The sequence below is a fragment of the Aythya fuligula genome, chromosome 8, assembly GCF_009819795.1.
Source record: "Aythya fuligula isolate bAytFul2 chromosome 8, bAytFul2.pri, whole genome shotgun sequence".
NCBI lineage: Eukaryota > Metazoa > Chordata > Aves > Anseriformes > Anatidae > Aythya > Aythya fuligula.
Window position 1 is genome coordinate 20,500,851 of NC_045566.1, and position 12,341 is coordinate 20,513,191.

The 12,341-nt window shown below is 41.9% G+C and overlaps 1 protein-coding gene across 7 annotated transcripts in view; it reads left to right on the forward strand.

Moving 5' to 3' along the window:
- The window catches only part of RASAL2 (RAS protein activator like 2), a 141,920-nt gene that overhangs the window by 70,384 nt on the left and 59,195 nt on the right, over positions 1-12,341 (forward strand). Inside the window, exon 1 of one of the 7 annotated variants that reach the window (XM_032191997.1) lies at positions 6,770-7,444. The exons of the other annotated variants lie outside the window; for them this stretch is intronic. Within the exon in view, the coding sequence (XP_032047888.1) occupies positions 7,339-7,444 (106 nt within the window). The 5' untranslated portion in view covers positions 6,770-7,338. Of the gene's footprint in view, positions 1-6,769; positions 7,445-12,341 lie in introns of those variants that run through there. 7 annotated transcript variants of the gene reach the window in all.

Genomic DNA, 12,341 nt, shown 5'->3' on the forward strand with positions numbered 1-12,341 from the left:
GACAGTAGGGATTTCAGTCCTCCCAGTATCAAAGTTCAAAAATCACTACCTATTTTTCTCTTATACTGCTTTAAAAGATGGAAGATCTCTTGTACTTGGGCTGGATCTTCAGATTTGTGAGGCAGGAGATATGACTGGTCTCAGTGGGTGGCAGGAATCACACCCTGAATATTGATCTTTTTCTTCTTGTTCATCCATTTTTGAAGGTTTGACATCACTCAGGTTCTTTTCTTCTTAATTTTTCTTCTAGCCTTAGTGTTAAAGTGCTAAATATCATTTCTAGCAACAATGCTAGCTCAGAAATCCCCTTTTAAAGTGCGTGAGACTTGATCCATTTCAAGCTGTTGCTTTCACAGCATCCACTTACCAGCAATTCTGGAGAAGTGCGTGTGTTGGTGGGGTTCACTTTGGTTTGCTTTGTGGTATTTCCACCCACCTCACTCCCCCAAGACAGAGCTCTGTGTTTCCAGAACATTTTGAGTCTGTTCCTCCTTTTGAACACCCAGTGTTTTTGATGGGAGGGAAAGAATATAGGTGGCGTTCTTCATAAACACATTCTTGGGGGAAAAGGTCATCGCATGAAGACCAGCATCAGATATTAAGTAGTCTTTACGTACAGCTTGTTAAATACATAGCTGGATGTATTCAGGCTTGAATACAAGATGTCTGTTTACATAAGGCATATGGCTCACAGTTTGGAAAAGCGCTGTGGAGTGGATGACTCTGTAAATAATGTCTTCGCCCTAATTTGGAATGAAATTAGCTTAATGTTTTTAGAGTAGTCATTAATAGATGCTTACAAAGTACCATACTGCTAGCAGCGTAACTTAGCCGAATCCTTGGCTATCCTGAAGATACCTGAAGTTGGATGGAGTACAAAAAGGTAATTAAGTTAGTGTAGAAAGGGAAGGGGGGAATAAAGCCACGAAAAACTGCGGTTGCTTTGTCAGTGAAGTTCTGAAAATGCAACAGTCTCCCTGGCAGATACTTGTGTCGGAGCTGTTGATTGCTTCTGGTTGGTCACTGTTTTGTAACACAGGAAAAATATTTTTCCATGGAAAGTAGAGAACAAGAAAAGGATGGTTTGCCCTGGCGTGGTAAAACTGTCCTAGTGCTAGCAAGCTCTGACTTTGGGAACTGGCTTGTTTAGGGTTAACATGCCCAACAACCAAAATCACAGTAATTTGCTTAGTCTTCAATTACTCCAATTTTTTTATTTTAAGATCATTTAAGGCTTTATCCTTGTCTTGCTATGCGTGAACAGCATGGTGGTTCCTTCTACGCCTGCCTGCTTGGCCTCTAGATAGAGCCACGTTTCTTTTCTTCCACAGTGCTGGGCACCCTCTGTGACGCAGGTGCAGGTACGTATCTCACTCGCTCTGCGTTGAGCTTCAACTGATGGCTTCACTCCAGTCTTCTGCTGTTCTCAAGCATCCCTTTAAGAGGTGTTTTAAAAGTAGGTTGAAATTCAGTTCCCTAGCAGGTGGCTTCATAGACTTCTGACAGCTCTGTTTCTTTGACATGAAAAACATGTCTGTGATGCTAAGCTATTGTGTGTACTCAACGTAGTTTCTGTACACCAGTGAAACAATGAAATGGAAATCCCTTAAAACATAGCTCGCAATCACAGAAAAGATTCTGTAGCATTGTTAGGTTCATGCAGGCAGACAAACAGATCTTTATGTTGCAGGGGAAGTCCCAGCCAACTTCCATGCTGGCAGCTGCCGTCCTTTGTGTCCAAGTGACCTGCCTGAAGCGGCTGGGAAGGGTCCCTGGTTAGATTTAGGTACCCGGCTGTTTGCTGTGTCGTTGTGGTAGGGGCTTGCCACTCAGTTTCTACGAGGTGAGGTACAAGCAGCCAGCCAAGAGGAGATGATTTTGCTGGCAGGCTAAATGGGCATGGAAGAGCTTTATAAAAGCGAGGCCCTCACGGTTTAAATTCTCATTTCAGTTGCTGACCTGTTTGCCTCCAACCCCTTGTCAAAATTAAGTGTGGAAATAGCTTCCTGACATTACTTAAAATGTCACTTACACAAGAGAGCTCTTGACTGTGTTATTATATACTAGAGAACTTCAAGGTTTGTTGTGTTGTTCACCTTCATTTTGAGCCTTCCTGTTCCTATTTATCTTTACAGGCTGTCAGCAGGAACGGCTCTCGCTGCCCTCACTGCCTTGCTGCTCCAGCAGTTATTATTTAGGAAATGTTGTGCTTCGCTTCCCTCCTGAACAGCCACTAGGTTCATGTCTGTGACCTCAGCTGGGTTTGGAAGGCTAGTGATGTTTGCTCTGCAAATAAGAGGGGCTACCACCCTGGTACAATGAGGTGTGGCACAAAGAGGTTGTCACCTTCAGCTGGATGAGAGCTACTGAGAGCGAGTGCTACCGATCCCTGACTGTACTAAAACCACTTCATTAAGCAATCTCAAAAGATATAATACTAGATGATACTGTGTACATGTGGGCTAGCAGTTCAACAGTGTGGTTTCACTTTCCAGAGCAGAATGGACTGGTTTAAGGAGACCTGAGTGTCCATCAGTTCTGATAAAAAGGGCTTCCTGTGTGCTTTGCTGTGCTCCAGCAGGGCTGTCCACATCGTCTTGTGCCTGACGTAAATCTGCTATTGATTTACTTTGCAACAGAGTGAGTCTGCTCAGCTGCCTCCAGCTTGTGTCATGGTATTACAGGCTGGTGTAGTTTATGGGGCTGAAGCCAAAAAGTTATCTGTGTCACCAAATAGTTGTGAATCCTTTCGCCATGATTCCGTAACGCAAAATGAATGACTCGGCCTTGTCCATCCGGATGCTCTTAAACTAGATTATCGTGTGGTTAGAAGGCTGTTAAATTGTAATACTGCTTCTCAAAACAATACGATATTCATTATATATGGGCACTTAAAATGATTTAACGCAGGAAACAGCACATTTTTGCATCTAGAACTGACATTTTTAGATACCTAGGAAACTTATTTTAAAGCTAGCTTTCTAGTTCTGCTCCATGGCATTGAATAGGATAGAAAAGTTATAGCTGCTTGGCATTTTTCTGGGGGAAATGACTGAAATAACTTTTCCCATTTCCTAACGGACAAGTGTAGAGGTGAATAGTGTTGTCTGGTATATATGACATTGATCCAGGAAATGGAAGAGCAGGTGTGTATCGTGTCTTGTGGATTAACAAGTGCTGCAACCGCAGGCAAGCTATTTTATACATCCTTGCCTGCCTGCTTTTTGTGGGGAAAAATTGCCCTCTCCCTGTCAGTTGTGCCCCTGCTCTGAAGGGAGGATTTCATTTTTCAGGTCCGTAAATATCCTGTCTTCCTTTGCTCCTAAGCTAACGGTAAAGCGTTTTATTAGGAATGACTTGGGTGTACAATGTCTAATGTATATTGCTGTGAAGAAATCACCTACTGACTGTAGCAATATCCATCAATCAGCCTGTCAGTCCATCCCTGGTGCAAGTAAGATCCATTTTTCCTTTTCTTGTAAGTGCCTCATGCAGAGACCATTAATACATTATGATTTATAATAGTGTCGCTACTTTGTGCTTACAAAGCATCCACATCAGAAGGCAACTGTGCTCTAGTATTTGCATAGATTATGAGTTATCATTTTCTAAAATTCATGTAGAAAAAAAAAGAGTTCTCATGCTTCTGTGTAGTTTTACTTATCAAGAATGCTAATTTTTAAATCCACGGGATGGCAAAGCTGCTTAGTTTCATAGGTTTCAAAGTCATGTCTGTAGGAGGCTGACATTTCTGACAAGTGCAGAAAGGAGCGGAAGCTTGTTGGCTGGCGGTAATGTAAAGAATTACTAGTTGGGGATGTGCACAAGATTTAAATTATTTATTTATATAAGACATTGGAAAACATAAGGGTTTGCTTTAATTCTTGTCCTTGTGGGCTCGTCTGCCTTAAGACCCTCAGGGGTGAGGGAGGTGAACCCCAACACTTTGAAGGAGTTTTTTTATGACAGAACCTGCTGTTCCATACAGCTACCAGTGCTAATTTTGGAAAACAGCAGTCTCTCAAGGCAGCTGCTGCTCATCCCCGTTTTGTTCTGTTTGTTTAGCATTACTTCGCTGATCTCTCCCATCTTTCTGTAGCTTCAGTCATCTGCAAAGGATAGTTGTACATTTTGGGCACTTCTGTTCTGGTTGATAGGACAGTTTCTATCTGTGTTTGCAGTGGTTCAGCAAGTGGATAGGTCTCACAGCATGAAAATATTAGATACATTTTGAATATTCCTCTCCTGCTTATTTGCAGCTTACCTAAAAACCTGGCTGCCCTGAAAAATTCAAGTGGGACTTTTCTGAAAGCTTTTGGTAAGCTCTAGAGCACAAGACCAGCTTTAAGGTGGAGAAAGAGCAATTTAAGAAGCAATTCACAGTGTTTCTTCTGCCTGTGGCAAGTTTTAATAGGAGACCAGTACTATTTCCCTCCTCCAGGCCTGGAGCAAGTTTGGTCTTCTTTTTGATTGTGGTAGTTTTTTTGCTTGGTTGGTTGCTTGTTTTTTTTCCCTAGAAGTGTTCAAAATGAAAATCAATGCTACAAAGGAGTTTGAAGATATTTTTGAAGTGATTGTCTGAAACCAGACATTCACAAAGGATGCAAACAGGGAGGAGATTTCTGATACCAGAATTTGATAATGGAGAGTACCGAAGCATACAAATGTCAGCCAGTGCCCAGTGGTTAGGAGATGAGGCTAGATAAATTCCTTCTTGGAAACAGGGAGCAAATTGCTAACCACAAGTGCAGTTAACCATTGGAACAGCGTAGGGAAGGGGAACGGACTGCCTTGTTACCTCTCTGCAGTGTCTGTTAAAATCAGATGTCCTTTTTCCTGGAAGATGTGCCTTTGCTCAACTAGAAATAATGCAGCACATGGAGGAGAGTCACTGGGCGATGTTCTAGAGGCGTTTCAAGCCAGTCAGGTTAGATGACTGTAATCATGACTTTATCCCCATGTGTTGCCCCAGGGAGGTGAATGCCACAGGAGAGCAAGGGTTCTGCATGTGGAAAACTTAGATGCCATCTCAGTTCCCAGGTAATGCTACTGTCTGAAATCTTATGCCTCCATTTTCTTACAGCATTTAATATACTTCCCCTGTTAACATGACCTCTATAATATATTGAAAGGATTTCATAAAGCTGAATCATGATACAAAAGGTGAGACAGCTGTGGAGGAAAACAGAATTTGTACACAATCTGTACTCCTAGAAAGGACAGAAAATTCATGGGGATGAGAAGCGTTCATGGGAAATCAATACTCTTAACTTTGGTTTCCCTAGAACCTGTTATTTATGAAATCGGTAGATAATACTGTGAATTAAGCCGGTTTTAATAGAAGGGTCGTCAGGTATTCTGGAGCACCATATCTGTTTCCCAGAAAACTAAAAGGAAGGAGATAAATATTTTTGTTTCATATTGACCAGCTGGATAGCGAAAAATAGCTACCTAATCCTTTCTCGAAAAGTTGTATTTAATTCCATTCTTACTGCAAGTAGATTTACGTCATCAGTTTGCCTATTCTTAATGCAAAGAAGATCCTACTTGTAGAAGTTGGACAAAATGTAATCCTCCTCTGCACGCGGCGAAAATTTGTTGGAAAAGCTCATTTTGTCAAAAAAAAAAAAAAAAAGAAAAAGAAAAAGCTGGTGTTTGCATAGATGGAAAAGCATATCTGATGTCTTTCTATCTGTCTTTTAGATTATGCAGACAATATTTTATTTTTTTAATTCCTCTGTTCATAGGGTGGGGTATGTACTTCATCAGTGGGAACAGGGGGAGGACTGCTCAGCCGAGTCCTGTGTGCTGCTGGGTATCTCCCTCCGCAACTGCCCTGTCCCATGTTCCCTCGTTAATTGTGAATTCTGTAGAGCATCAGCCCTGCTTGGCAGGTGTTTTATGAAAATATCCCTCCTGCACAAACAGTACTTTGCTACAGTTTGTCTTAAGTAATTGGAATTTTCTTCCCTGCTGGGACTTGATAGCTGTCTTTTTTTCCCCCGGTTTGTTGGTTGGGATCTAATTCTCCGCTTTGCTGATCTAATGGCTTTTTGTTGTTGTTTTGCCTTGGCTTTTAGTCAGTGGTCAGCAAGCGTCCTAGTTTGTAATAGCGATTGGCATGTGTATAAATTATTTAAAATCAGGACAGGTTCAGAAAATGGTGAACAAAAGGCGGCTGTCTCTTTAAAGAGTGCAGTTTGATCGGAGCATCAGCTCCATCCCCTGAGGACAAAGGCAATTTTGATTTGTGGGGCCCGGGAGTCCCTCACTTACACGATCCGTCTCTGCTCCTGCATGTGTAAACCTGTAAAATGCTCTTTTGTGTAGAATAAATCAAGTGCTATAAATCCTGTACAATTAAATGTGACCCTTCAGAAAGTCACAATGACAAGTCCTCGTTGCAGAGCCGTGCAGAGCAAGCCCGCTGTCTAGACAGAGCAGAATTATTTTCCATTTCTCTCTCGCTCAAAAAAAACAAATCGACCATTAGCACTGATGACTTCTTCGAGCCCCCGTGAGCGCTGCTCTCCCTTACCTCTTCCTTATTTTGCTCTGTTGCAGCCGAGGCTGAAGCGCCGCGGGGCTGCCTGCTGCTGAGGAAGAGGAGCGGGTCCCTGTAATGCTGCTGCTGGCAGGCAGAGGCAGATTCCATTATTGCCGATCAATGCCGCCGCCATGCAGGAGGAGGGGAGAGGGAGGGGTGGGAGCTTCCTATTCACAGATTGATCAACCTGCCATTGCATGAACAAATTCATTGTAAGAAAGGCTGGGATGCTGTTATAATAGCTGGAGCACGAAGGGGGTTGCAAACAGGGGAATGCAGGCTCTTTGGGAGTGAGGAGGGTATTTAAATTGCCTCTGAGCTTTGTTTTTTCTTTTGGCATAAAGCATAAAGCCTGAGCCTACAAACAAAGCCAACACTCTAAGGGATGGCAGGGATATATTACACTTAGCTGATGAGCGATTTCACTTACTTGTTTGAGCTTCTTGAGCTCTGAGATCTGTTTCTTCTTTTTATTTAAACTGTTTCCATCATAACCTGCAACCTCTTTTGGATTTTCAGACCTTGGTTTCCCCTGCTCCCCTTTTTTGCCTTCTTTCTGTTCCTGCTTGGACTGAAACCTGACACAAAGGGACAAGAAGTACAGATCTCACTTTGTGCTCCCACCCATGCCTGCTGTGTCAGGATGGGCTGTCAGATGTAGGGCTGAGAGAGCAGGGCAGGATCACGCTCTCGTGTTGTCAGTGTAGCCAACAACTGGAGTACTGGAATCCCAAGACCATCCGCTCCTCCCCACCCTTCCTACCCTGCTTCGTTCACTTACTGAGTTCTGTATGGAAAAGTTTTCTGGCTGGAGAATGAGTCTTCTTTCTCCTGGCGATGTGGCCGAATGGCTGGATAGCAGCACAGAAGAAGAGAAAAGCCTTCTCTCATTTCTTGGTACGGTACGGTGCTAATTGTTGTTTTTTGTTGTTGTTTTTTTGTTGTTGTTTACATTTTACTGGCAAGCCTTTACTACTTTCACTGCACTTAATTTCTTCAGTCCTTCAGTTACTTGATGTTATGTCTTTTAAAGCGTGTGAATGATAAGTAGTTATTAATTAAACCTGGTTAGAATCTGCTTAAAATAGCTGCAAGTGCAAAGGTCAAGTTAGAAATGGGCATGTGCCATCTTAATATGGCAGAAGATTGTTTCTGGACTAAAAAGTGTTTCTTACTAGCCTGTTTTTCTCCTCCTCTGTGCCATTTGACCAGCTGATCGCTGTGTCAGAGGGAGAGCCCCCACTCTACTTCTACTCGTTGCTGTCAGCATGTCTACAACTTTATTTCACAGCCGTGTGATGCTAGTAAGATAAATCAAAGAGGAGACTTTGCTGAAAGTTTTGCTTCTCCAGAGAAATGTCTGGATGTGTTTGGAATAAAAATTTTAGCCAAGGGATCAGATACTTCTCTAGTCCAGAAATTAAATCTAGGAAGCACAATCAAACAATCCTGTGCTCTGTTTCTGCGTACTTACACATCAATTTAACTGTATTCAAGTAGAAAATTGAAACTACTCTTGTATTTATAGTCCAGCATAAATACCAGTAAAAGCCTGAAAAATATTTTAAACAGCATTCGCACAAAGAAGCTGATTATTGTTTTGTCTTTCCCTTTCAGCTGTTGCTATGTCAAGCTGTTGTTATTTGTTTTTATTTCAGTGTCAGCTCCATAAATCATTCTGTCTCACTCTTTCACATTTTGTTGTTCACAGGATGCTTTCATTCTCTTCTGATAATTTCCAGGTTCCAAGTTGCTCAGACAGGAAGCCTGAAACGTATCCCCCTTTCCTCTTGATGGACTATTTAAAGTAACTTGTTTGCTGTAACACTTTTTTATTTTTGCCAAGATACAGTAGTCAGCAGTGTGGAACTTTGTCAGTCAAGTAGGCAGCAGCCAATCTAGTGCATTTTGCCTGATTCGGTTCTCCATCCAGAGCCCAGGGCAGCTCCTGGTGTTGCTATACTTTTTCCAGTAGACAGCATTTACAATGTTCCCTCCATGGGAAGCAGTTCTCTTGTTTAGCAGGTCCAGAAAACTACGGAGTGTGGGAGGAAAGGAAGTGCTCCCAGGTCTGTTAGTATTTGCTAATTACTTCATCACTATGTGCCATGGACTTCTTTGGGAATACCATGTCGAATGTGAGCAGGGACAAGAGGATGTGTGGACTGTGCTCCAGTGCTGTTCTTCCAAAGATTGCTGTTTCCACCCTTACATGTAGGCCTGCATTCATGTTTTGTTCTACACCAAGAGGTCCTCAAGATGTCTTCAAAACCTCACCCCATAAATGCCAGGGAGTATTTATTCAGCATGGAGTCTGGAGGGTGTAACAAAACTGAGATATTTTTTGCCTCCAAGCACGTGTTAATTAAAATTATCCAGACCCACACTGAAGGTTTGATGGCATCTATCAGGTATCTGCTGTACATTGAGACTTTTCTTCTTGTGTGTCCATAACAATAGATTTTATTGCCCAAGGGCAAGATCCTGCCAGAGTGAGCAAGAGGTAGTGTAGCTCAGAGCAGGCTTCTGGCCCACCAAGAGGCACAGGGGAGAGCTGCGGAGCTTCCATTCCCCAAGAGCCAGTGACAAGTGAGGACATCCCAATAACCAGAGCAAAGCATGGCTTTTTAGAGAATGCCCCGATTCACAGGCTTTTTGCAGAGAGTAAAAGAGATGATTTCTGAAAGTTGTGGCTTGAGGCTGTTGTTTAATAATGAGGATAATAAATACTGATATCATAATACTGTGCGTCTAAGTCATAAGCCTCTCAACAAATGACACTGTGAGAACAAGTTTCCATTCATCAGCTCATCTGTGTTAATTGTCTGTGTGCAATCTCTCTGCAGCAAACACAAGGTAATTTGAATTAGCAGGGGCAGTCCAAGATCATTAGGAACTAACGAGGACATCAGCATCTCCAGGTCAAGTGTGGTGGTAGCTCCTCGTCTCTGTTTCTGTGTTGGCTGGCAATATATACTGCTGTGTCTGGAGTCAAACCGCTCAGGAGATTTTCAAGGCTGATGCATGAGGAGGGTAAAAAAAGGGCAAGTATTCCAAATTTCATGTGGCTGGACTTGACATACAGAGGAGATACTGAACAGCCAGGGATGCACATATGCTTCATTCCTGACTTGTATTTGCAGAGCTGGAGGATTCTTTCCACCGCCTCAGAGTGAATGCATCAGTCTGATAACAGCTGATGATGTACTCACTAAATGCCACGTTCAGTTTCTTCAGAACATTCTGCGTAAAGGGACTGTGATAGTCAGTACTTGAAAGCCAATTTTTTTTTTTTTTTAATCTTCTATGATATTCTTGCCCTTTCTTCCAGCCTCATCTGTGCATTCATCTGCTTTGCTTGTTAGGTCTTGTCTTTCAGACTGAACTCCTCAAGAATCGATGAGTTTAATGTCTTTTAAGTAACTTCAACTGTAGGTTGCTCGCTATGCACTTTCTGAATTGGGCACTAATTCAGTCACATTTTTTTAGATGCCAACGCAATGCAAGTGTCTAACCAACAGAATTACCTGTATGCAAATTAAAATCATTGCTATTTACCTGGATCATCTTGCAAGACTTGTCTGATTGACTCAGTCCTCCGTAAAACAGAGGGTTTTCTTTTAAAATCCCTGCTAATGGACTGAGAGAGGTTTTGATCATAACTGGGATCTAGTAGTTGTTTGATGATAGAGTTCTATAGCTTTGCGGGGTTTCCTTTGTGTTTTCCTTTCTAGACTTGGGAGCTTTTGTGCAGTGTAGTGTGCTGTGACTGTGACTGTTGTGTTCTCTCAGACTTATCTTCTTCTGGCTTTTTTCCTCCTGTCTAGTTACCTAGATAAATGTGGAAGAGCTCTCAGTGCAAATTTCAATTTTCTCCTTTAAGTTACACCAGGTAAAATTTGCATAATGTATTTGGAACACAAGTTTAGATTTCAGGATTTAGTACAGATCATATTTTTTGAGTTTGCTGTTAGTCTAGGCTTTTTACACAGGCATTTAATTAATTTTTATAACAGCCTGTGAATTGCACCAAAGTCTGAATTTTCCCCAAGTGAGTAAAATGATAGAGAAAAATGCTCCAAGATAAAACGTTAACAGTTTTATTTATTTTTATATGAGGCTTCCTATTTCATTAGGTAATAAGCATCCTTCAGATGAGGTTTAGATGTACCTTTTTTTTTCTCATTCCTTCTTTTATATCTCCTAACACTTGCCTTCTTCCTGCTTTTTATTACTCCCTGTAATTTTGTCAGCTGGTGTGGGTATTTTCACCGATGTAGAAGAAACAGTGAGTAAATACTGACTGCACCCAAGATCTCTTTCTCGTTAGAGCTGTCACTTGGGCACTTTAGGGTTGTTTCAATGAGACAAAAATAACCTCTTCTGTCCTGATGAAGTTGTGAATGCCATAATGTTAATATGCTGTAGGCGCTGTGTGTGTGCACATGCACATTGATACGTAGACAGACAGAGGTACATGAAGAAACCAAACCATCAGGACTGAACAGGCTCCCTCACTGCTTACAGACTGCAGTAGGTGATCAGCAGCTCACAAGGGAAATAGTTAACAAAAACGTAGAGCAGAAAGGCAGTGTCTGTACTTGGCTTTGCAGTTTTTCTGCCCTACAAGCCAGAAGTTGTAGTGTGCTGTCTTTGTAAAGTAAGGAACAACCTCTGTAGTTGCTGATTGTGAAACAGTGAATGTCAGTGTGTTTGTCGCTGTAGTAAACCACTCAACTGGTGGTTACATTAATGAATAACATCTTCAAAAACCAGCTCCAGTGGCAAACCCGTAAGTGCTCCAACTCTTCCAAGCTTAGATTTAAGCCTGTTATTTCTTGAAGTGTGTTTGTAAAAGAAATGCTAAGTCACAAAAAGTCAAGTGTTGCTGGTTTTTGTGTGTTTCTCTTGTAGCTAATCTGTAAGACTAATTGGCCTTTTGACAGAGGAGAAAATAGTGCTGAGGATGGCCTTGAAATCCCGTAGTGCGTTGTAATCCATTGCCATGTCTGCAGTAGGGTCTCTTCTGTCTGCCCTCTTTGTGAGAAGCACTTCTCTAGACCCTTCTTAAAAATCTTAAATGACAAAGGTGCTTTTTCACAACCTTTCTCAAGATACTCTTTTTGTTTTCATCCCCTAGGATTTGATTATTTTATCTGAGGATAATTACTTCAGTATAAGTTTAATTTCCAAATAAATAATCACCCAGAGGCCCATCAAGGATAACTTACTTAATTTGCATGCCTTATTTTCTTAATGCACTTCTTCCCTCCTGCCTTGTAAGGCTTATCACACTCTAATAATGCTTTGTTTCAAATTAAGAAGGCTGTAGGCTCTTTGGGGCAGAAATGGTGTCTGTTTAGTAGTTAGGCCAGCCAGGCTGCAGCCTGGTAATAGACCTCTAGGCATTACTGTATTTGAAACGTGTAATAAGCTGTCCATGCAGATTAATTTAGAAAATGGCACGGCTGATAGGTAAATAATTAGGTGGTTTGCCCACTGGGGTAAGTGCTGCTGAGTGAATAGTACAAGATTTAAAGCAACAACAATAAACCTTGCTTTAGAAAAAAACAAGGCGGTGTGTGTGTGTAGCTCATTGGACCTTGCTTACATAAAAAGGCTAATTGCAGGATTGTTTATATACCAAAAAATAACCTTTTTCTCCCAGGGAGTGCCAAGGCGGCTATACGGACAGGCGGCACAGGGAGTGGCAAGGCAGTGAATATTTGGGTTGGGTGCTGTTTTGGTTTGTGTCAAGCAGGGACATTTGAATACAGTTGCACCTGAGAGGCAG